The sequence below is a fragment of the Cuculus canorus genome, chromosome 18 (genome assembly GCF_017976375.1).
Source record: "Cuculus canorus isolate bCucCan1 chromosome 18, bCucCan1.pri, whole genome shotgun sequence".
NCBI classification, from domain to species: Eukaryota; Metazoa; Chordata; class Aves; order Cuculiformes; family Cuculidae; genus Cuculus; species Cuculus canorus.
In genome coordinates, this window is record NC_071418.1 from 11568137 (window position 1) to 11590577 (window position 22441).

General features: G+C 61.4%; 3 protein-coding genes across 3 annotated transcripts; 1 reads left to right on the forward strand and 2 right to left on the reverse strand.

Moving 5' to 3' along the window:
• Positions 1-996: 996 nt before the first annotated feature.
• On the forward strand, positions 997-12871 carry GCGR (glucagon receptor). Its single transcript, XM_054083736.1, has 14 exons — positions 997-1142; positions 9285-9446; positions 9733-9829; positions 9948-10055; positions 10203-10324; positions 10403-10509; positions 10854-11007; positions 11072-11231; positions 11319-11379; positions 11590-11659; positions 11804-11892; positions 11984-12122; positions 12243-12284; positions 12353-12871. Exons 2-14 carry the CDS (start codon positions 9396-9398, stop codon positions 12647-12649), a joined length of 1497 nt encoding a protein of 498 aa, XP_053939711.1. The 5' UTR covers positions 997-1142; positions 9285-9395; the 3' UTR covers positions 12650-12871.
• A 5345-nt stretch (positions 12872-18216) lies between these two features.
• Positions 18217-20423, reverse strand: MCRIP1 (MAPK regulated corepressor interacting protein 1). Its single transcript, XM_054083635.1, has 5 exons — positions 20239-20423; positions 20077-20151; positions 19883-20001; positions 19648-19746; positions 18217-19528 (listed from the first exon to the last, which is right to left on the reverse strand). Exons 1-5 carry the CDS (start codon positions 20406-20408, stop codon positions 19464-19466), a joined length of 528 nt encoding a protein of 175 aa, XP_053939610.1. The 5' UTR covers positions 20409-20423; the 3' UTR covers positions 18217-19463.
• A 205-nt stretch (positions 20424-20628) lies between these two features.
• On the reverse strand, positions 20629-22441 carry PPP1R27 (protein phosphatase 1 regulatory subunit 27). Its single transcript, XM_009558996.2, has 3 exons — positions 22202-22441; positions 21104-21254; positions 20629-20911 (listed from the first exon to the last, which is right to left on the reverse strand). Exons 1-3 carry the CDS (start codon positions 22377-22379, stop codon positions 20779-20781), a joined length of 462 nt encoding a protein of 153 aa, XP_009557291.1. The 5' UTR covers positions 22380-22441; the 3' UTR covers positions 20629-20778.

A 22441-nucleotide genomic window follows, 5' to 3' on the forward strand; every position in this document is an offset into this window, starting at 1 on the left:
CCAGGCCCCGCTGCCTAGAGGGGTTCAGAGTCACTCTCCCACCGCCCCGGGCAGGGCTGGGGGTGCCAGGCCCTCCTCCTGCCCCAGAGGGGGGGCTCTGAGGGGCAGCCGTGGGTCTGACCCCCAGCGCTGGAGCAGCATCTGCTCTGCCTGCACCCACAGGGGCTCCCAGCGAGGGAGGGCAGCGCTCTCCGGGTGTGGGGATGTGCCGTGTCCTGGGGTGGATCCTTTGTGCTCGTGGTCACACAGGGTTGGGGGGCTCCGGGTGTCCCAGGTGCTCGCTGGCTTTCTGTCTCTCCTGGTGGCACCCAGGTGGCTCCTGGCCACTCGGCAGAGCTCTGTTGCCACGGTGGGAGCTGGAGCTCCATGCACAGGCAGCACCGGGGATGGGGCACAGTACCGGGAACACGGGGGAGCCCCCAGCCCCACATCCTGCTCAGAGTTATCTTATTTATTCCCTCGTATTCAACCACTTCTGAAATACTTTGCAACAGAGCAGGGGAAGCGCGTCTGTGGGTGGCTGGATGAATAGAGGGAATAATATCATTTTCAGTAAACATATACAGAAATAAGCGAATACTTTAGTGATAGAAAAAGACATAATGTGATTATTCAAAAAAAAATATTTCAGCTGACCCACGATTTAGAAATATTGAGTGTTGTTTGGGCACTCTCGTGAACCTCCTTTTTGATTGGTTGAGGGTTTGGTTTGGTGGGTTGGTTTCCTATTTTTTCTGCAAATACACTCAAAAATATCTCAAAAATATCTCCAAAATTCTATTTTCGAGGGGCCGGTGGTGTCCCATTGCTGGCTGGTACGGTTCCACCGGTGATGTCCTGCTGGTGGGTCCCGTTGATGGCCGGTGCTGTCCCGCCGGTGGGTCCGGGAGCGGGTCGGGGGCGGCTCCAGTGCCCGCTACCAGTGCCGCCGGTGCTGCGGGAGGGGGTCCCGGCCAGCGCCCCCCGGTGCCGGCGGGAGGAGCGGGGCTGCGGCTGCCGGTCCCTCCCCCCGCCGCGGTCCCTCCCCCCGGAGCCGCCGCCGCTACGGCAAAAGTTTTCGTAGGAGCGGCCGATCTCCGCGGTGCCGGTGCCCGCCAGTCCCGAGATGCGCCCGGGAGCCGCCGCCAGCGCCGCCCTGACAGGTACCGGGCACAAGGGAGAGGGAGGGAGGCAGAGAGAGAGAGGGATGCTGCACCCATCCCCACCGCCTCGGGGCTCCGGGATGTGCAGCCCCGGGAGTGGCGGCTCCCAGAGCCCAACCGGGGCTGGGCCCGGGGGGCTGAGCCCCTCGGTAAGGGCTGAGCCCCGTCCCCACCGAGCCGGGGAAGCTCTGCCGTCGGACATCCATGGGTGACACCGGTGGGGCTCTGACAGCATCGCCCTGCCAAGCCCCTGGGGTGGTACCCACCGGCTCTCCCTGGGATGGGCACATGTTGTGGTTTTCCAGTCGAGGGGACGCTTTTCCCCCCTTCCCAGCACTCCCCGATCCCCCCGGGTGTCACAGGGGCCCGTTGCGAGTGCCCTTTGTGACTCTGTCCCGAGCTCTGCTGTGTCAACACGGTGTTGGTAAACGGTTTTGTTTAACCAGGACATGGAGGGTATGTGACCTTGCTGCCCTCCTGCTTGCAGGCGCATCTCCAAAGCAGCTGCCGGGACCCCCTCTGCCTGATGCTGTGTTTTCCCAGCCTGGCAGCTCCCTCGGGGTGGCAAGGGACAGCCGGGTGTGCTGGTGACATCCTACTGCCCGTGAGCTGTGGCGGCTGGGGGCCAGAGGACGGGGCGTCTGCTGCTGCCCGGTCTGCGCTGCCCCACGTGCCACCCCATGCCCTGCAATGCAGCGGCTTTGTCCTGTGCAGCGCTTGGCGGTGTGTGTTGTGGGTGTCCTGACCCATGCCAGAGTCAGTGGTTGCCCTTGTGATTTTTCTCTGCTTTATCTGTGCATCAACAGGAAAATTTAGGGCCCGCAGGACCCCTCCTTGGCATGTTAGTGCCGCCCCAGCTGCCACCTCCTGTCCTTCCCACCAATCCCTGCTCCTTTCTGCACACTGCGGTGTGGATTTTTTTTTATGTTCTGTTGCCTGGAGAGGGGGGAAAAAAAAAAAAAAAAGCCTGAACAGAAAAAAAAAGGCAAAATGTGGATTAAAAATAGTTAATGAAAAAATGTGACCGTGAGCCCTGATCAGCGGCGCAGGGCTGAGAGCAGCCGCCGGGCTCAGTGCTGCTCCCTGCACCTCCCTGTGCCAGGTGGGGGCACACGTGGAGGCAGGGTCTGGGCAAGAGGAGGTGGGACAGGTGCTCTGCTTTGTCCTGCCCTGTCCTGTGTCCCCCATGGCCCCTGTCCTCATCAGTCCACCCCAGCCCAGAGGGTCTGGCGACCTTGGCCGCGTGCATTAGGTGCTGCCGGACGGCTGGGCACAAGTCCACCCTGCTGCCTCCAGCACCGCTGGTGCTTGGCCGTGCACGGGTGCCTTGGGACAGGGAGGGACCGTGCCGGGACAGGCTGCTGTGCACAGTGTCACACCTGCACCTAGGCAGGGCAAGGTTTGGGCTCGCTCCTCGCTGAGGTACTGGAAAGTTGTCCCGAGCTCTGTGGTGGCCGCAGCGTTCCTTTGTGTCAGGAGCTGCTCCAGGGAGGAGAGCGCTGGGCTCCCAGTGCAGGCACATGTGCACACATGCCTATCTGCACTGACCTTTTCCTAGGCTTTTCCCAGTCCTGTGCTTCCCCTGTGACACGCTAAGCACACGTGTCACACTGTGTTGCTTGTGCTGTCCTCCCATATTTATGGGTTTTCATGGGATGTGAGCAACAAGGAAAAGCCATTTCCCCGAGCCAGGACCCTTGCCAGAGCCTGCTGGGCTCGGCCTTTGGCTGCCCAGCCGTGCTCACAGCTCCTGCTCCATCTCTGGTGCTGGGCAGCTGTGGAAGATCCTTTGACCATCCCGTTCAGTTGCTCAGCAGCTGCAGAAGCGACACAGAGTGTTGGTCCTGACAGTGCAGGGGTGAGGGACATTTCTTTGCATCCTCTGCTGCTGTTGACGAAACCACTGCCAGAGTTGGTTTAGGTTTTCTTGGTCCAAAGCAAGACAGAATCCGACACCATCGGTGCCCGGTGACATTGGCTTTCTCTCCAAGTGCTGCTGCTCAGTCCTGTAATCGCAGCCGTGCACAAACGAGCTGCAGTCTTGCAGCGCGAGGGCTGCTCCAGGCGGTTCAGCTGCTCCTCCGCTGCCCACGGTCCCTGTACTTGCTCCGCAGGGAAGACTGGAGCGGTTGTGGGTCGCAGGTGGGGAGCAGTTGGCACCCCCAAGCTCAGGGCAGAGACACAGCTGGGGACAGCACAGGGTGTGGGACAGACCTCCTGGGCCTCTCCACTGCGGGCACCCCCTCGGCTTCTTCTGGGTCCTGGGTGGAAAGTGGAGCAGCCTCTGCAGGGCCAGGCTGACGCTGGCATTGCATCAGCTCTGGCCCAGCACCGTCCCCTCCCCTGCCAAGTGCCGAAGCCCCTGCCGCGCTGGCTTGTAGCTCGGAGCTCAAAGCCAAGCCAGCCGTGGAAAGCACTGCATCAATGCACTGGGGGCTAATCCCTGTGCCTGGAGGGCGCGCAGCCCCCACCACAGCCTCCGGAGCAAGCAGCGCGGTGATGGGCACAGAGCTGTCATGGGCTGCTCCAGCCTCCCGGCGCTGCTCTGGGACTGTGGCTGCACCAGGGTGCTCCTGGGTCACGTTGCAGATGCCCATGAGTGTCTCTGTGGAGGCTTCGCCAAGGCGCTGATCCATGTAGCAATCAGCCGCAGTGATCCCAGATGTGGAGCTCGGTCTCTCACACGTGGAGTGGCAGCCAGGGCTGGGCACTGGCAAAACCCCGGGCAAGCCCCCCTGGGCAGGAGGAGGAGAGGATCTCTGCCCCAGGCAGAGCCAGGCATTGAGTTAGCTGTGGGGGTCTGTGGGGGCTGCGCATCCACATGTCGGGGGAACAATCCCAACACAAGCCTCTTCCCATCCCTTCCCTATGGCTTGGGGCAACACCACAGTTATGGCAGCAGCTCAGCAGCACAGTGTGCCCCGATACTCGGCTCACCACGTCCCCCTCCCCAGGTTGTGCACCCCAGTATCCCACTTGTCACCAAACCCTGGGTCCGGCTTCTGCTGGATCCCGAGCTGCTGGAGGGAGCAGTCCTGGGGACCGCAGAGGAGCTGGTCCAGGGTGGGAGGGGGGTCCTTCTTCTGGCACTGCAGGATTTGGCATCACTGCCTTGGGAAGGGCTCAGCACACAAACGTGGGAGCCAGTGAGCAGCCCGCTCCCTCTCCCAAGGGTCTGTGGTGGTCCTGGGTCTAACGCCTCCAGCCCCCTGCACGTTGACCCTTTCCCCGCATGGGTGCAGCCGTCCCAGGGCTGGTTTCTCTTTCCTTCTTTGCCATCGCAAGTGCGAGGTCTCCCTCACCAGTGGAGTGGCGCCGGTTGTTTGGAGCTTGTCCTCCGCGGGGGTCAGCAGCCGCAGAGCCATGACACAGAAACGCGCTGCATTGCCCAACGCCAGCCTGGGGTAAAAGTCCCCTGTGAGCCCCTGCAGATGCACCCACTCGCATGCTGGGCACTCTCCACCCCCTGCCCGCAGCTCAGGGTGGTGAAGGGTCCACACAGCCCAGGGAGCTGCTGGGGTAGGGGAACGTGGCACTGGGAGCTGGTCACGCACAGCAGGGTGAGGGAAGGTGGTGACGTGGAGCTGGGTCCGTTTTGTGATGCTATTCTGGCAGCAGTGGACATGGCACATGGGCTCCTGGTGGCCATGGCACATCTGAGCGCTGTGGGCACTGCCGGGGAGGTGCTTGGTGCTGCCGGTGGTCCGAGCTGCCTCAGACACCTCCATCCCAGCCACTGCTCTTTCGTGCTGCGGCCTGTGCCAAACCACAGACAGCTGGTCCACAGCTACTCCTGCATGCCCACTTGTCTCCATCTCCAAGAGCTCCCCGTGGGGTGGCTGAGCTGCCGGGGGTCCCTTGCCCGCGAGCAGCAGGGCCTGGCACAGCGCTGCGGCAGCACAGCACCATGGGCAGCTGGGGCAAAGGGTCTGGGCACGGCCCCGCGGGGAAGGAGGGAGCCCCGTGCCGGAGGAGAGGAGCGTGACTGGTCCCACGTGCCAGAACCCCTCACCCAGTGCAGTCTGCCCAGCTTGGCCGCGGCTGAGCCCCCGGGGCCGGGGAACTGCTGCCAGCCCAGGGGGAATCCAGGGCAGAGGCCTCCCCGCTGCTAAATCCCACTGCAGGCAGCTAAAAATAGAGACACCTCTGCCCCAAAGCTGCCTCCCCGCGCCGGGGAGAGGGGCTGGCAGCGAGTCCGCTGCTGACCCAGGAAGAGGGTTTCCTCCCAGGGCAGGGATGCTGCAGGCAGAGACTGGGTACCAGGAGGTTCCCACGGGGTTGGAGCGGGGCAGTGGTGGGGATGCTGGTAGGGGGCATAGTGGGGGACAGGGATGATGGGTGGATTGAGAGGGACACAGGGACAGGGCTGCTAGCATGGGGCTGGTGGGAATGGACGGACAGGGGTGTTGACATGGGGCTGATGGAAGCACAAGAACAGGGGTGCTGGCAAGCAGCTGGTGGGAATAGATGGACAGGGATGCTGGCATGTGGCTGAGGGGGTAGGGATGCTGGTGGAAAGCTGTTGGGAAGGACAAGACTGTTGGCATGGGGCTTGTGGGGATACAAGGACAGGGCTGCTGGCATGGGGCTGGTGAGAATAGATGGGCAGGGCTGCTGGCATGCAGCTGGCAGGGGGTAAGGGTGCTGATGTGGAGCTGACTGGAGGGACAGGGCTGCTGGCATGGGGCTGGTGGGAATACAGGGACAGGGATGCTGGCATTGGCCCGACTGGGAGGCAGGGATGCTGGTGGGGAGCTGACAGGAGGGACAGGGATGCTGACAGGGAGCTGGCAGGGGGACAAGAACAGGGATGCTGGCATGAGGCTGGTCAAAGGACAACACAGATTTGGTGTGGGACTCGTGGGGAGGATAAGGTCAGAGATGCTGGTGTGGGGCTGAGGTGTAGACACGGGCTGACAGAGGGATGAGGACAGGGATGCTGGCGTGGGCAGGGTGTCAGCAAGTGCCCACTGACAGTCCCCGTTCCCAGAGCCCACCCAGTGTGGTCTGTCCCACGAGACAGTTCCTTCTGTCCTGGGACTGCCTAAATAAGGCGCGTGCCGGCAGGTCCAGCTCCCCAAGCCGCATCTGGAGCCCCATGCGCTGATTAATGAGGTTCTCAGGCAGCCACTTGTGACATGGCGAGTGGGTCTGCATGGAGGAAACATGACTTTCCCAGAGATAAAAATAGGCATGGGCAGAATGGCGAGCCCTGGGAGCGGTGGCTGGTTGGGCCAGTGCCGGGTGGTGCAGGGGGAGATGATGCTGCAGTGTCTCCAGTGGCACCAGCGCTGCTCTCTGGTCTGTCCCCGCACCTCACCAGCTCATCTGTCCTCACCCCACACGGCCGTGGGGCTGCCATCAGAATGGGCCCTTGTTGGAAGAGCTGAAATCCTGCTCAGGAGCCTTTTAACCGGCTTAGGGGGATGGAGGGAATTACAGTGCCTCGTGAGCTGGGCTTTGCATGGAAGCTCCCAGAAGCCGTGTCAGACCAGGCACTGCACTCGCCCAGGCTGAGGGTGATGGAGCTGTGCTGGTGCAGCCAAGCTGAGGCAGACCTGGGGCCACGGCACCTCCACGAGCTGGAGATCCCTGCAGGTTAATGGTTAACCACCCTGGGGCTGGTGGCCATCCCCACTGCTCCCTGCCCACCGCCACCCCTGAGTGGGTGCTGCGGGGGCAGCAATGGGAATGGGGTACCCCAAGGGCCACTCTGTGGGGCCATCCCGGACCATGGCCACCTCCACCACTGGACACGGATCCACCACAAACCATGCAGGGAAAAAATCAGGAGGGCTAAGGCCCAACTAGAAATCAAATTGGCTAAATCTGTGAAAGATAATAAAAAATCTTTCTGTAAGTACATTAACAAGAAAAGGAGGATTAGGGAGGATATTCAGTCCCTATTGGATGCAGAAGGAGCAACAGTGACAGGGGATAAGGACAAGGCTGAGGTACTTAATGGCTTCTTCGCCTCAGTCTTTAATAGCAAGGAACAGAGTTAGAGGAGCAGAATGAGGCTCCCATGATCCAAGAGGAGGCGGTTAGAGACTTGCTTGCCCAGCGAGACACCCACAAGTCTATGGGGCCGGATGGGATCCACCCAAGAGTATTGAAGGAGCTGACGGATGTCCTTTCCAAACCCCTTTCCATCATCTTCCAGAGGTCCTGGCTGACTGGGGAAGTTCCACTGGACTGGAGGCTGGCTGATGTTGTGCCCATCTACAAGAAGGGTTGCAGGGAGGATCCAGGGAACTCCAGGCCTGTCAGTCTCACCTCAGTGCCAGGGAAAGTCATGGAACAGGTGATCTTGAGTGCTATCATGAAGCACATGCAGGAGAACCGGGTGATCAGGCCCAGTCAACATGGGTTTACAAAAGGCAGATCTTGCCAAACTGACCTGATCGCCTTCTATGACAAAGTGACTCGACTACTGGATGGGGGAAAGGCTGTGAATGGAGTCTTCTTGGACTTCAGTAAAGCCTTTGACACAGTTTCTCACAGCATTCTGCTTCAGAAACTGTCAGCCTCTGGCCTGGATGGGCGCACACTCTCCTGGGTTGAAAACTGGTTGGATGGCCCAGAGAGTGGTGGTCAATGGAGTTAACTCCAGCTGGAGGTCGGTCACAAGTGGGGTTCCTCAGGGCTCAGTGCTGGTCCAGCTCTGTTCAATGTCTTTATCAATGACCTGGATGAAGGCATTGAGTGCACCCTTAGCAAGTTTGCAGATGACACTAAGCTGGGTGGAAGTGTGGAGGGTAGGGAGGCTCTGCAAAGGGATCTGAACAGGCTGGACCGCTGGGCCGAGACCAATGGGATGAGGTTTAACAAGGCCAAATGCCGGGTCCTGCACTTGGGGCACAACAACCCTATGCAGTGCTACAGACTGGAGAGCTGTACAGAGGAGAAGGACGTGGGGTCTTGGTTGACAGCCGACTGAACATGAGCCAGCAGTGTGCCCAGGTGGCCAAGAAGGCCAATGGCATCTTGGCTTCTATCAGAAATGGGGTCACCAGCAGGTCCAGGGAGGTGATTCTCCCTCTGTACTCAGCACTGGTGAGACCGCACCTTGAATACTGTGTTCAGTTCTGGGCCCCTCACCACAAGAAGGATGTTGAGGCTCTGGAGTGTGTCCAGAGAAGAGCAACAAAGCTGGTGAGGGGCTGGAGAACGTCTGACGAGGAGCGGCTGAGAGAGCTGGGGTTGTTTAGCCTGGAGAAGAGGAGGCTGAGGGGAGACCTTATTGCTCTCTACAACTGCCTGAAAGGAGGTTGTGGAGAGGAGGGAGCTGGGCTCTTCTCCCAAGTGACAGAGGACAGGACAAGGGGGAATGGTCTGAAGCTCCATCAGGGGAGGTTCAGGCTGGACATCAGGAAAAAATTTTTCACAGAAAGGGTCATTGGGCACTGGAACAGCTGCCCAGGGAGGGGGTGGAGTCACCATCCCTGGAGGTGTTTAAGGAATGGGTGGATGAAGTGCTGAGGGACATGGTTTAGGAACTGTTAGGAATGGTTGGACTTGGTGATCCAGTGGGTCCTTTCCAACCTGGTGATTCTATGATTCTGTGATTCTATGGCATGGAGGTGGTGGGGAGGAGAGGCAGACGGGGTGCCAGCCCTGAGGAGATGCTCAGGCATGAGGAGAGGTCCTGGACCTTAAAGGCTCAGCACGGACACACTGTTGGGCACCAGCACCGGGGTGGGGTGGCCCCAGCTTGTGTCTGTGCCTGGGAGGTTCCAGAGGTGGCGTTGTAGCAGAGGGTCTGCCCAGCACAGGGGTGATGTCCTGTGCGTGGCTGCACGCCAGCCACACAGGGGCCGGGGATGGTGTGGGAGTGGTAGACCAGGGTGATCTGGTTTTGGCTTGGAGCGGGATGGCTGTGGTTCTGATGCCATCCTGGGGAGAAAATGGCAGATACGCAGCAGCTCTCAGCCTAACGGGAAATGAACAAACAACCGGCTGAATGTTAAATCCAGACAGGGTCAGGCGAGGACATGGACAGGTACATGGCACTGTGACCGGGGCTGGCTCTGCACCAGGGCAGCTGCCCCTCCTGCTGCCTTCCCCTGGCCAAGTGTCCCCCAGCCCTGTTCCAGCATGGATCCCACCACCCGCATTCCTGTGACCTAGCATCTCGTGCAGGGTTGCCCACGCACCAGAGCCCTCACCGTCAGGGAAGAGGAGCCGCCGAGGGCCGGTAGGAAGCCAGGGACCCTGCGCTGCTCCCCATGCGGCTCACGGCCCAGCAGAGGGATGTCCCAAACGTGTCTCCTCAGCCTCCTGCTGCTGCTGCTCTGCTGCCAGGTAAGGACAGGCCATCTCACACGATGGTGCTGAGCCCTGCACCCAGCCTGCTGCTTGTCACGGAGCTGCTGCCCATCCACCTCTCCCAGCAGGAGCTCCTCGCCACAGCTTGCAGTGCAGTGGCCACTGCCCTCTCCTGCCATCGACATGGCATGGCAGTGCATGGGATGGCACGGCACGGCATTGCACTGCATAGCATGTTAGCCCATGGCCATCACCGAGCCAGAATCGCAGCCCTGCCCAACATCGTGAGCAGGGTGCGAGTGACACTCCCCGGTGTCCCCAGGGCCCCTCTGCCCAGATCACAGATTTCGTCTTCGAGAGCTGGAAGGCGTACAGCGAGGAGTGCCAGCACAACATAAGCCTCCTGCCCCCGCCCTCAGGTGAGAGCCGGCACGGGGTCCCTGCCGGACGGGTTGGGAGGAGAGGGTGTGTGTGGGGCTGGTACCCGGCTGCCCATGCCGTGAGGGTGAGGGCACTGACACATCCCGTCCTTCGCAGAGCTGGTCTGTAACCGCACCTTCGACAAGTTCTCCTGCTGGCCCGACACACTGCCCAACAGCACTGCCAGCGTTCCCTGCCCCTGGTTCCTGCCCTGGTACCAGAAAGGTAATAATGGCTGGGGTGGGGTGCGTGTGTGCTGTGTGTGCACACATGTGCCCATGTGCTGCCCCAGGTGGCCACGCCAGGGCTGGTGCGCGGTGCCAGCGGTGGCTCCAGCACCCAGCATGTCACACCGCCACCCTCCCCTTGCAGTGAAGCACAGACATGTCTTCAAGACCTGTGGGCCAGATGGGCAGTGGGTGACGGGCCCCCAGGGACAGTCCCTGCGCGATGCCACGCAGTGCAAGCTCGACGCTGAAGACCTGGAGGCACAGGTGGGCAGAGCCAGGGGGCAGACGCAGTGGGTTCCCATCCTGCCTGCCCCTGCCCTCACCTGCTCCCTCCCTCGCCAGGAAAAATTCGCCAGGACCTATGGCACCTTCAAGGTGATGTACACCGTGGGCTACTCCGTGTCGCTGTGCGCGCTGCTCCTTGCCCTGGCCCTGCTGCTGGGCTTCAGGTAGGGGCACTAACGTGGCCCCCCAGCTTGGAGGCAGGAGGGCTGTGCTGGTGGGGTTGGAGATGAGGGCGGGTGGAGGCCGTGGTGGGGCAGGAGATGGGGGGCAGATGAGGGCTGTGCCCGGGGGCCAGGGGCAGGAGATGGAGGGCAGGTGGGCGCCAGGCTGGGAGGAGGAGATGGGCAGGCAGAGGCTGTGTCAGGGGCAGGAGACGAGGAGCAAGGGGGGTGGTGCTGGGGCAGGAGATGGGGGCCATGCAGGGCTCTGGGAGCACGATACGGGGAGCAGGAGGGGGTCTGTGTTGGGGCCAGGTGCGGGCACTGACAGCAGCTCCTCACCTCCACAGCAAGCTGCACTGCATGAGGAACTACATCCACATGAACCTCTTCGCCTCCTTCATCCTGAAGGGCGTCTCCGTGCTGGTCATCGACGCCCTGCTCAAGACCCACTATAGCGACAAGGTCGACGACTACAATGTCCACATCTGGCTGAGCGATGAGGTGAGCCATGGGGCCGGCGAGGCGGTGGGGCCAGGGCCGCAGCAGTTCTGACCTCTGCCCACAGGCAGCCGCGGGCTGCCGGGCAGCCACGGTCTTTATGCAGTACGGCATTGTGGCCAACTACTGCTGGCTGCTGGTGGAGGGCATCTACCTGCACAACCTCCTGGTGGTGGCCGTCTTCTCGGAAAGGAGCTACTTCACCCTATATCTGTGCATTGGTTGGGGTGAGTGCAGGTGGGCTGGCACCCTGTCCCGTCCCCTGTCCCACTCCCCGCCATACCTCACTTGGCCCCTCCCCACCTCCCTCCCAGGAACTCCCGTGCTGTTCCTCATCCCCTGGGCTGTAGTGAAGTTCCTCTATGAAAACATCCAGTGAGTATGAGCCCCTGTGGGTGCATGTGGGACATGATGGGGGGGTGAGGGGGGGTTATGGCCCCAGAGAGGCTCGATACCACTGTCCCATGCGAGGAACAGGGTGCTGGGCTGTGGTGCTTGCTCGGCTGGGGCTGCTGACACAACACTGGGCTCTAGCAGCTGCCCAGTCGAGGGACTGCCTGGCAGTCCCTGTTTCCTCCTTTACAGGTGCTGGAGCACCAACAACAACATGGGCTTCTGGTGGATCCTTCGCTTCCCCGTGTTCCTGGCCATCCTGGTGAGTGTGGGGCTGCAGCTCTGCCCACCACAGCGCCTTGCTCAGCATCGGTGAGGGCCCCGAGCCTGCTGGGAGAGAGGCTGCCGTGGGCAGGGGACAGGGTTGTCCTGCCTGTCCCTCGTGCTTCACTCTTCTCCGTTGCAGATCAACTTCTTCATCTTCATCCGCATCATCCAGATCCTCGTCTCCAAGCTCCGTGCGCACCAGATGCGCTACACAGACTACAAGTTCAGGTGGGTTGTGGGCACAGCCCCGGCGCTGCACACCCACATTGCTGCGTGCGCACCCCACGAGCCCAGGGCTGATGGACTCCTCTCTGTGCAGGCTGGCCAAGTCCACGCTGACGCTGATCCCGCTGCTGGGCATCCACGAGGTGGTCTTCGCCTTTATCACAGATGAGCACGCTCAGGGCACCCTGCGCTACATCAAGCTCTTCTTTGAGCTCTTCATGAGCTCCTTCCAGGTGAGCCCAGCCCTGCATAGGACTTGCCCTTCTCAGGGACTATCTGACTTGGGAGGGACCAGGCCAGGTTGGGATCAGGGTCCAGCTGTGCGCCTCTCACTCCTCTCCTCCCTTGCCCAGGGGATGCTGGTGGCCATTCTCTACTGCTTCGTCAACAAGGAGGTGAGCAGGACAGCATGGGAGGGGTCAGCCAGTGGAGCTCGGGCCATGCTGACAGCATCTGCCCCCAGGTGCAAGCTGAGCTACTGAAGAGGTGGCAGCGCTGGAAGCTGGGGAAGGACCTAGCAGAGGAGTACAAGCACACCTACAGCCATGCGCCCAGTGCCCGCAATGGTGCCGGCAATGCCTGTGAGAAGCACCAGTTGGTGAGCGGCTCTGCCAACGGGCTAGGACGCAGCACGGCTGCCGCGCGCCCCGGCACCCACTACCTCGAGATGACCAGCCGCAGCACCACAGAGCACCTCGCCATGGGGGACCGGCACCACTGCTACGAGTTCCCCGAGACCACAGCCGAGAGCCACTTCTGAGCCCACAGCTGGAGCAGGCTGTACCCCACTGCCACAGACTGAGTGGGCTGGGGCAGCCGCCACCTCATTCCCCAGCCTCATCCTCCTCCGGGCACTGTGTTGGACCCTGATGCCACGGCGAGGATGCTGCGCCGTGCCGGACATGCATGGGACACGACGTGGCTGGGCCAGCTGTGGGTGAGGCACATGGCAAGTGGGACCTGGACCTCTGTGGGGAGGGGAACTGTGGGGAGGGAGGATGGGGGGGAGGGGAGGGTGCGGGTTCATCCTGTGGTGCTGCCCTCGTGCTCCTTCCAGAGTCTTTGTGCAGTGCTGTAATTTATCTGTTGTAATTGTAAATAGGTGTGGGCCCAGGCCGGGCTGCAGGGCCAGCTCCTCGTGCACCTCTCTGTCTAGAATGGGTGCCCAGGGTGTGGGGATCGGGGACCGTGCCTGCAAGCACCCACGGGTGATGGCCACAAGCATGGGTGGGGAGCTGGGCCGCCTGGCACGGATGGGCTGCACCAGAAGATAGTCCTACTGCCTGCCCTACAGCCCTGCTGCTTGCCCCACAGTCCCTCTGCTTGCCTCACAGTCCCAGTGTCTGTCCCACAGCCCTGCTGCTTGCCCCACAGCCTCGCTGACTACCCCACTGCTAACCCTGCTGCTTGCCCCATTGCTATCCCCACTGTTTGCCCCACAGCCCTGCTGCCTGCCGCACTGCCCCTGCCTACCCAACTGCTTATCCTACAGCCCTGTTGCTTGCCCTACTGCCTGCCCCACAGCCCTGCTGCTTGCCCCACAGCCTTCCTGCTTGCCCCACAGACCCCCTACCCACTTCACGGCCCCGCTGCCTGCCCCACAGCCTGCCTGTGGCCCCACTCAGGTGAGGCCTGACGTGAGCAGCAGCACTGCGGGCCAGGGCGCTCTCTCTCCTGGCCAGCACGCACTTTCCCCTGGCAGCTAATCGACTCTGGTTTCTCACTGCCAGGAGCCCTTAATTAAATCATTTGGCTCTGCCCACCCACACCCCCGCTCTCCTGTGAGCCGGCTCAGGCCACGGGCCGGGCAGTGCCCGCCGGCAGCACTGACCACTGTGACCAGTGCCATGGGGTGCAGGGCTGCGGATGCCCCAGTCCCAGGACGGATGACCGAGGTGGGGAGGGAGGGTACCAGGCTGGCACCCTAAGAGGCTTGTGCCACGCACATGAGCGCTAAGCCCGGATGCCGTGGATTTGGGCACCACAATTGCCTGGTGTGCAGGGATTAGCCAGGCACAGCTCCTCAGCGGGGCGCACCCTGCACAGTACGTGGTGGCAGGACGGACAGACAGCCTGTTTGCCCCCCTGCCACCCATCAGCAATGGGCGCAGGGCACTGCCCATTACCCACTATGGCCAGACCCTGCGCAGATAACGTCCCCGACTGTCCAGACCCCACTCACAGCCCGGCACAGGGGCACAACACACAGGATGAGAACTTGGAGCTGTGCCCCAGCAGCCACCGACTGTGCCCCAAGCAGTGAACAGGCAGTGACCCCCCATGAAATCCCACCCCATTCCAGCATCACCCACATCTCCGTGGCTCTGCCAGCCAGCACAAGGGACAGCGGGAGCCACAGTGGCTGCTCCAGGGGTGGTGGGGTCCCAGACTGCTGCAAGGGAAAGAGTGTGGTCATCAGTGCGGCCGGCCACGGTGTAGCAAGGATATGCCCACAGCACCAGCCCTGGCTGCACGGTGCTCAGCTCTGGCAGCAGTGCCGTGCCTAGCACACAGTAATTTTCCTCTGTTTACTTGACAAGTTGCCGTCTGCCCCAGATGAGCAGTGGCTCAGCGTCCAGCAGGCAGCAAGGACATGGGGCAAAGAGGTCTGGGCTATGGCGGCGGGGATGGTGAACCTATGGCAGCCATGCCGTGGGGCAGATGGCGGTGCTGTGGGGACACGTCACCCATGGGGGAGCGATGCAGAGGGGATGAGTCAGCACAGAGGAGGGAGCAGGGAGGTCAGGGCTTGCCTGGGTCCCTGCGTGCAGGAATGGGTGTGGGTTGGGGGACGGGGATGGACCCTGCCTAGAGCCTCAGTGCCAGAGTTGGACTGGGCAGCCCCCACGGAGCCACTGGCCCCATGGCTGCTGCCGTCACTGTGGCCTCCTGACGCGGTAACGAGCCTAATTGAGGCAAATTGCTGGAGCACGAAGCGGTTTCTGGGAAGGTAAATATGGTCATCGAGCGGCGCCGGGCCCTGTGCCTGTTGTTGCAGTGTTGCTGTGGCAACACCCCACTGTCCACCCCCGCCGTGGCACCATGACGCCCTTTTGGGAACAGACTGACTCCACGGTGCCGAGAGAATGGGGACCCCCAGACACTCTCCAGGCAAGGTGACATGCAGCGTCAGGGTCCTGCATCAGCCACACAGGGACCCCAAGCCACCCCAGCACTTGAGGTGTCCCTGCTGTAATGCCCTGCGTCCCCAGGGCAGCACCAACACTGTTCCATGTCCCCACAGCTCCTGTCCCACACACAGCCCCTTGTCATGCCACGCTATCCTGCCCAAAGCCCAGCTGGTTTCGGTACGCCAAAGTGCCTGTGTGAGGGTGGCAGATCCCTGTCCCCATGGAGGGGGCAGGAATATGGCAGGGGCCAGCCAGGACTCAGGGCTGGCAGCACCGGGCACAGCCCCGAGGAGGGACGGCGTCTGCTGGGGGCCAGGAGTCTCGTGCAAGTGCCTGATGTCCACCCATGCCATGGCCCATTGGAGAAACGTCCCCTCCTCGGAACTGCTCACTGCAGCCTCATAGCACCCACTGCCAGCCTGGCTGCCGCCCCAAGGCCGGGCACTGCCTGTGCCATGGGGCTGAAACAGCAGCCCCCATGCCCTGGTCATCCCCCTGCTCCCACAGGCCACGTGTCCCGGTCAGCAGCTCCCTAGCACTCATGGAATCCCAGCATGGCTGGGCATGGCCCTTCCTCGGGAGTGGCACAGTTCCTGGGACCTCAGGGGGAGGGCACAGGGCATCCCACAGCTCCTCGGACTCCAGCGAGAGGGCACAGGGCACTACACAGCTCCTTTGGACTCCCAGGGAGAGCACACAAGGTGTCCTGCAGCTCCTGGGTCCGCAGGGAGAGGGCGCAGGGCGTCTGGCAGCTCCCCGGGAGCAGAGCCAGCTCTGGCCCAAGGAGTTGGCTCCCACGGGAGTGCCGTCAGCATCCTTTCCCACCGCTGTGGAGCCTCTGGGACAGCCCGCGGCCCCTGTGCCACCGTGCCCGCCGGCTGCCAGCACTCTGGCTGCACCCGGGCTGAAAGCAGAGCCTCTGCTCACAGCTGGTGCCTGCAGGACACAGCTCCCACCCTGCATGGTGCTGTGGGACAGGGCAGATGAGATTTGGGGGCTCAGGAGAAGCTCCTCCTCACCCTGGGGACCCTGCTGGGGCTGGAGGAACCCTACCTGCCATGGCCTGGCACTGCCTGCATCGAGTGTCACCCTGTGCACACCCTGGCAGCACCCAGGGTGCCTGTTGGGGCAGTGCAGCTTGTACCCCAGCACCCTGGGGTCCACCTCGGGCCACACAACCTGCACAACACACACACACAGGCGTGCACGCACACTCACAGATGCGCTCCCAACTATACACACCCCCCAGCAGAGCCACCAGCCCATGGTCATGGCATGAGGCCCTGGCTGCAGGGTGAAACCAAGGTGCAGAGCAGCTCCGCAGCAATAACCTGGGTAGCGGCAGCCCTGCAGGTACAGCCAAGCACCCCGGGGCCACGGCGCCTCGCAGGAATACTCCCACTTTATCAAGGGAATAGAGCCTCACAAATTGGTCTTCTATTAGATTCTGCCCGCTGCCGTTCCCTCTTCCACCACTTAATTCAATGACACAACACATACCGCTCTCCCTCCCAGCGTTTAATCTAATGATCAACACCGTCTCTGAGTCACAGCGAGAATAAACCCTGGCTGAGTTCGCTTTTTATAGGTAAACAGCCCAATTTCTCCTGCCCGCGGCCTCTCCTCCTTGCAGGGCCCTGCTCATCTTACTCCCACCCTTCTCCGTGCCGCCTCACCCCAGCAGTGGTTATCGGTCTTTATAAAAATCACCTGCTTACAGGATGATTTCTGTACGCCGATTCATTAGAGTGCGAGCGGCTGCTTCGCCTCTGGCTTCACAGCACCCAAACCAAGATAAAAACACAGCAGAGGCCAGTCGGGCTGGACTGCAGGACCTCCGTGCACCCGTGCAGCCCCCAGCACAGCTCCAGCATGCGCCCACTGCAGGGAAGAGTGCCAGGCTCCAAGCAGCCGGCTGGCAACCCACCTGGTGCAGGGAACAGCAGGCACAGAACCCAGCCGTGGGAGCAGTGAGTTGGCCAGGATGCAGTGTGGAGCCAAGCTCTCAATGTGTTGGAGCAGCTCTCGCCCCATTCGGCTCCCCTTGCAACATGTACTGCTCCCTCCCTCGGGATCCCAAACCCACAGGCTCTCCAACAAGCCAGCCAGGACGAGTTGCCTTCCTCCAGCGTCGCTGGGCCCAGTGGAGACCCCTTCCATTCCCTCAGGATGCACAGACCCAGGACACACGGCTCCGGATATACTCAAGAATACCAGCCAGAGCCCCATGCTTCCCAGACACAGGGCAGACCATGGAGAAGTCAAAGGTGAGGGGCTGTGGCAGCCATAACCACCCCCCCGTCTTGTCCCCGCGTGCACTCACCACCTGCTGGCTGCAGGAAAGGGGTCTGGGAATCAACAGGGCAAGGGAATGGGCCTGGGCAGAGCTGAGAGCAAGAGGCCAAGGCTCCATCCTGCTGTGCCAAACAGGACAGCATAGCCCAGCACATGCGAGCCCTGGGAATGTTTTGGTGAGGGAGGTAAACGGGGTCACAGCTAAGTGTGGAAATATGCACTTGAGGAGGAATTCTGGCAATGCCAAGTATAGCTTAAACCCCATTAAAGCAGTGGAGGGAAGAGGATATGAGTGTATTAATAGTCTCAGCATTTAAATCTTCGGTCCAGAGACAGTTCCTGGGATGCTGGTGTGCGGGAGGGCTGCCAGCACCCAAGGGCATTGTGCTCTGGCATGCAGCGTCAGGCCACACACGCCTGCAGTGAAATCCAGAGACCAGAGCCAGAGCAAGGGCCAGATCCCTTCTGGAAACAAGACATAAAAATAAGAGGTTGTTTCTGCTCTCCACATTACTTCTCCTTAGGACTTAGTCAGATCAGCAAAGGCTCCGAAAGTCCTAGGCTTTATTGCCAACACTGAAGTCTAAAACAAAAATCAGAGGGCTTCAGACACAAAACAGGAATGGTGTGGAAGGTAGAGAAGGGAAGAACAAAACTGTGGGCACACAGGGGCCAGCACCAAGAGTGCTGCGGGGGGACTGGGCAGGAACAGGCTGCCAGGACATGACACTGGGAGAGTCCTTTCTGCGGCCTGCACAGTGCCACACCGGACTTGGCACAGCAGCACCATCAAGAGCAGTCAGGCAGTGTCCAGCACATGGTCCTGTGGCGACCAGGCAAGAGACGGCCCTGTGTGCGGCAGAGGCAGTGGCAGGCAGTGCCACAGGGAGGCAGACCCAAAAAGACGCCAGCTTTTATTTATAGCACTCCTCAAGTGACAGACACAGAAAGAAAAGAGAAGGGAACAGTAGAGCTCAACAACTCAACAAAGGAAAGGTAACGGCAGCCACAACTTCCCTGCACCTCCCGAAGCCTGCGGCACTGGCAGAGCCCCCAGCAGCCCCCTCCACGACAGCTGTAAGTGGGCAGGGGGATGCTCCCACTGCTTCCCATAGCCTCTGGAGGGCACAGAGAGGCAGCCGCCACGAGGACAGCAAAGTCACACTCGCTGGCTCAGAGGTGATGCAGAAACCACTACAGCCTTGTCAGGAGTGAGGGTCTCAAGAAAGTCCTCACCAAGGCAAGCCACAGCAGCAAGGGCAGCCCCAGGCCGTGACATTTCCGCCAGCTGTGGAAGCTGGATCTCTTCCAAGGGTGCACGTCTGGAAAATGGTGTTAGTATGGAACAGCACAGCACTGCTCAGGCAGCAATGCCAGCAGGATTCCTTCTGCACAGTCAGCACCCGTCTCTCCGATGGCTCCCAACCCCTGGTGCTGCTGGGGCTAGCGCTGGCTGCCCATATGCCTCCAACTGCAGGGAAAGAGGGGCAGCTCCTTCTCCAGCACCACAGAGATCCGGCCCAATCTATGCACAAGGAAAATCTGGACCCAGGAGCTCTGTCACGTCCCAGGCACCAGTAGCCCAAGTACAAACCAAGCCCTAGTGGAAAGGAGCAAGGAAGAGACGGTGGGGCCTGCCCAGCAGCCAGGGGCTGACTTGGAGCTGTTTGTCTGTCCCAAGGTAGAAGGACAGAACCAACCCTCCTCCCTTCCCTCCCTGGCCCGCCTAGCAGCTGAGAATCCCTGGTGCACAGGAGGGAGCAGAGAACTCATGCTGCCTCTGCCATCAACGCAGCTACTCCTCCCTGCTGCGCACCAGAGCCCTGGGAGCCCACACGCCTTGCACACCAGGATGGAGACAGAAGGAGAACAGGAAATCTGTGAGCCCAGCATGGAGTGGGGAAGGACAGCTTGAGGCCAGAAAAAGCTATGGGTGGGGGGCTGGAATACTTTGTGACAGGCTCCAGGCACCCTCAGCGAGCCCCTGAGCATCTTGGACTCCAGGCAGCTTCAGAGCCAGCCCCAAAGCTGACTGGCTTTCCCATGGGCATTGGGGAGTACAGACCAGAGGAGGAAATCAACACAAAATCTCAAATCAAATCTGCTTGAGGACCTTAGGAGACAGCTGATTCGCAGGGCTGACTCGGCTTAGGATTTCTTCGCATCCTGTGTGTTCCTCCTCTTCAGGTCACCCAGGTCGACAGGCTTAAATGCTGCAAGGAAGAGAGGGGATGCTTTGGCAACAGAGGCAGCATCACAGCCTCTTCCCAACCAGAGGAGCCAGACAGCCCCTCCAGCAGGAGTCGGGGCAGGGTGTCCCCATCTCCCTCACCTTTCAGGCTGGGGTTCGGCATCTTCTCCACGTACTCCTCGACCAGTCCACGCTCAGAGCCCATCTGGTTGCGCAGGTCCCGCTCCACGCACTGCCAGGCTGCGGGGAGAGGGGCGGGGGGTCCGCTGGTCCGCTGCGCCCCTGCCTGGGCGCAGCTGGGGGGCCCCGAGCCCCTCAGGACCCTCCCCGAGCCCCACGTTCCCCCAGGCCCCCCCTTAACTCCCGCCCCGCTCACCCTCGTAGATGAAGCGCACGTTCTCCTCGTGGGCCGGCGTGAAGATCTCGCTGCCGGCGCCAGGGGAGCGCGGGCCGCCGCTCCGCTTCCCGTTATAGACGACGCGGGACACAGGAGAGCTGAAAACGAAGCGCGGGGCCTGAGCCGGGCGGGGCCGGCCCAGGGCTGGGCCCGGGGGAGGGATGGAGGCTCACCTGGCCATGGCGTTGGCGCCGCTGGGCCGGGTTAGGCCGGGCCGGGGCTGCCGGGCTGGGCTGGGCTCGGCGCGGCTGCGGGAGAAAGGAGAGGGCGGCCAGGCCGGGGCTTAGGCCGCAGAACGGGCCCCGCCCGTCGCCATGGCAACGCGCGCCCCTCACCTGGGCCCGGCTCCCGCCTCCCGATCGCGCTCGGACCGCGACGGAAGCGCTGCACTGCGCATGCGGGGAACACGCCCCCTTGCGCAGGCCACGCCTCTTTCTACACCTGCGAAGCTCTCGCTTGTTATTGACCACGCCCCCTCTGTGCAGACCACGCCCCTTATCGTCATTCCGCCTTGGATTAGGCCACGCCTATCTCTGTATCGGCACCACCATCCCTGTGGGTCGACCACGCCCAGTGTTTATATGCCCCGCCCCCTTTGGAACCGCACCGCTTTTATCTGAGTTGATCACGCCCCCTTTCGGGCACGTCACTCTCCCTTGCACAGGCCACGCCTGCTTCGTGCACGCCCCACCCCCCCCGCTCTGGTCCCGCCCCCTCCGGGTCCGGTTTGATCGCGGCGCCGACCGCGTTCCCGACAGAGTCCCTGCGCTGTCCGCGTCCCATAATCTTTATTGTAAAAGTACAAAGTGTTACCCGGCCCAGGCCCAGCCCCAGCCCTCAGTCCCGGAGCGGCCCCGCCACCCCAGTGCCCTGCCTCAGTCCATCGTGGTGGCTTGGAAGAGCTCCACCAAGTCTTTGTAGTCGGGGTCGATGGGGTCAATGAGGTCTGAGGGCTTCTCGCCATCGTCCGTGGTGGCCTCCAGGCTGGCTCCGAGGGAGATGAGGTACCTGCAGGGAAAGGGACGTGAGGCAGCGGGGTCACAGCCTGCCATGCTTCCCCAGATCCTGCTGCCAGAGTGCAGCCGCAGCGAGATGTCAACCCCACGCACACCACAGGCACCAGCCTCCCTCCTAGGAGCCACCGCAGGCTCTCTGGGCTGGGTGACACCTGTGAGTCCCATCACAGCCAGGGCTGCTCACCTGGCTATGTCAGCATAGCCTTCACTGCATGCCATGTGCAGGGGTGTCCACCCATTCTCATCTTTCTGGTGGATGTCTGCGCCATATTTAACCAGGAGTTTGACACAGTCCAGGTTTCCAGTCAGCACAGCTTCGTGAAGGGCTGCCATGCCTGAAAGGAAAGAATTTGTTAGCCCTGCAGTGGGAGGAATCTCTTAGTGCTGAGAGAGCTTCCAAGCATGAGTTGTCTGCAGCCCAGGAAGGAGGAGTGCCAGCAAGCCCTTTTCAGCAGGGAGATGAGTTTGGGGAAAGAAGGAAGGACTGAGGAAACAAGAGGAGCTGCCACAGGTTTCTCTTCGCCTTCTGGATAAATATCCCATGTAGGACAGCACAGCACTCCCTGCCACAAGTCCTGGTCAGGACTCACACTGCGACACAGCAGGAGTGTCTCCAGGGCCCAAGATTCAGATCCTCCTTATGGAGAGCAAAACGAAGCCATCAATGTAGGATGGAGGAAGACCAGGGTCATTTGAGACCCTGTTCTCTGGCCCCATGACAGCAGGGGCTGAAGCCAAGAGCAAGAAGGGGACAAGCCTGGGCTCAGCACCAGCCAGCCAGATCCAAGCATTCCATAAACAGTTGCTAGTGAGGCTGTGTGCAAACATAATGCAATGCCTTCCCCCCAAACAGAAATGCCATAGTGTTCAGGAGAGATGGACAGAGCCAAGAACTAAATGCAGAGCCTTGCTTCTCCCACGCTTCCCCACCGCAGAGTGGGAGCCTTGCTGCCCCATCTAGGGCTCCAGACCAGCCTGTGCTCCCATCTCCTTTCCTAGGTCCCACCACACTGCAGGAGCGTCATTTGTGCTTTGCAGGGACCACGGGGCAAGATTCCCCCCTTCCTGCAGTGTGCTGCTAGCACAGGGCTCTCATGGGCCTTGCTTGGCGACGCTGGGGGCACCATCCCTTCCTGGGGAGGAAAACAGCTCATTTCCCATCAGCCGCCCTGCCAGAGGTGGCCCACGTCCTAGCCGCAAGGCTCACTCTTATCTCCTTCACAGCCCAGATGAGCCATGCTCCTGCGCAGACTCCAGCTCTGCTGACACCGGCAGCACTCACCAGAAGGGTAGATGGTGTCCAGCGTCACTTTCCTGGTACGTATGAACCTGCACACCTGCTCCAGGTCTCCCTGCTTGATGTGGTCCTGAAAGACGACGTCGTTGGGGAAGTGCACAGTGCGGGAGGCTCTCAGTCGCTGGACATACCGAGGTACGGAGATGGGGTAATGGTCCTTCATGCTGACTGCAGCCTTCAGCTGCTGCAGAGGAGGAGCAGGGGTCCAGGGGTTGTAGAAGCAGC

Bases quoted from the DNA above. Each gene is read 5' to 3' on its own strand.
- MCRIP1 (XM_054083635.1), bottom strand. From the start codon at position 20,408: ATGACGATAAGGGGCGTGGTCTGCACAGAGGGGGCGTGGTCAATAACA. The intron at 20,002-20,076 runs GTGAGCCTCCAT...CTTCGTTTTCAG, and splicing joins GGCGCCAACGCCATGGCCAG to CTCTCCTGTGTCCCGCGTCG. The intron at 19,529-19,647 runs GTGAGGGAGATG...TCTTCCTTGCAG, and splicing joins GCCGAACCCCAGCCTGAAAG to CATTTAAGCCTGTCGACCTG.
- GCGR (XM_054083736.1), top strand. From the start codon at position 9,396: ATGTCCCAAACGTGTCTCCTCAGCCTCCTGCTGCTGCTGCTCTGCTGC. The intron at 10,510-10,853 runs GTAGGGGCACTA...TCACCTCCACAG, and splicing joins GCCCTGCTGCTGGGCTTCAG to CAAGCTGCACTGCATGAGGA. The intron at 11,380-11,589 runs GTGAGTATGAGC...CCTCCTTTACAG, and splicing joins TTCCTCTATGAAAACATCCA to GTGCTGGAGCACCAACAACA.
- PPP1R27 (XM_009558996.2), bottom strand. From the start codon at position 22,379: ATGAAGGACCATTACCCCATCTCCGTACCTCGGTATGTCCAGCGACTG. The intron at 21,255-22,201 runs GTGAGTGCTGCC...CTTTCCTTTCAG, and splicing joins GGACACCATCTACCCTTCTG to GCATGGCAGCCCTTCACGAA. The intron at 20,912-21,103 runs GTGAGCAGCCCT...CTTTCCCTGCAG, and splicing joins GGCTATGCTGACATAGCCAG to GTACCTCATCTCCCTCGGAG.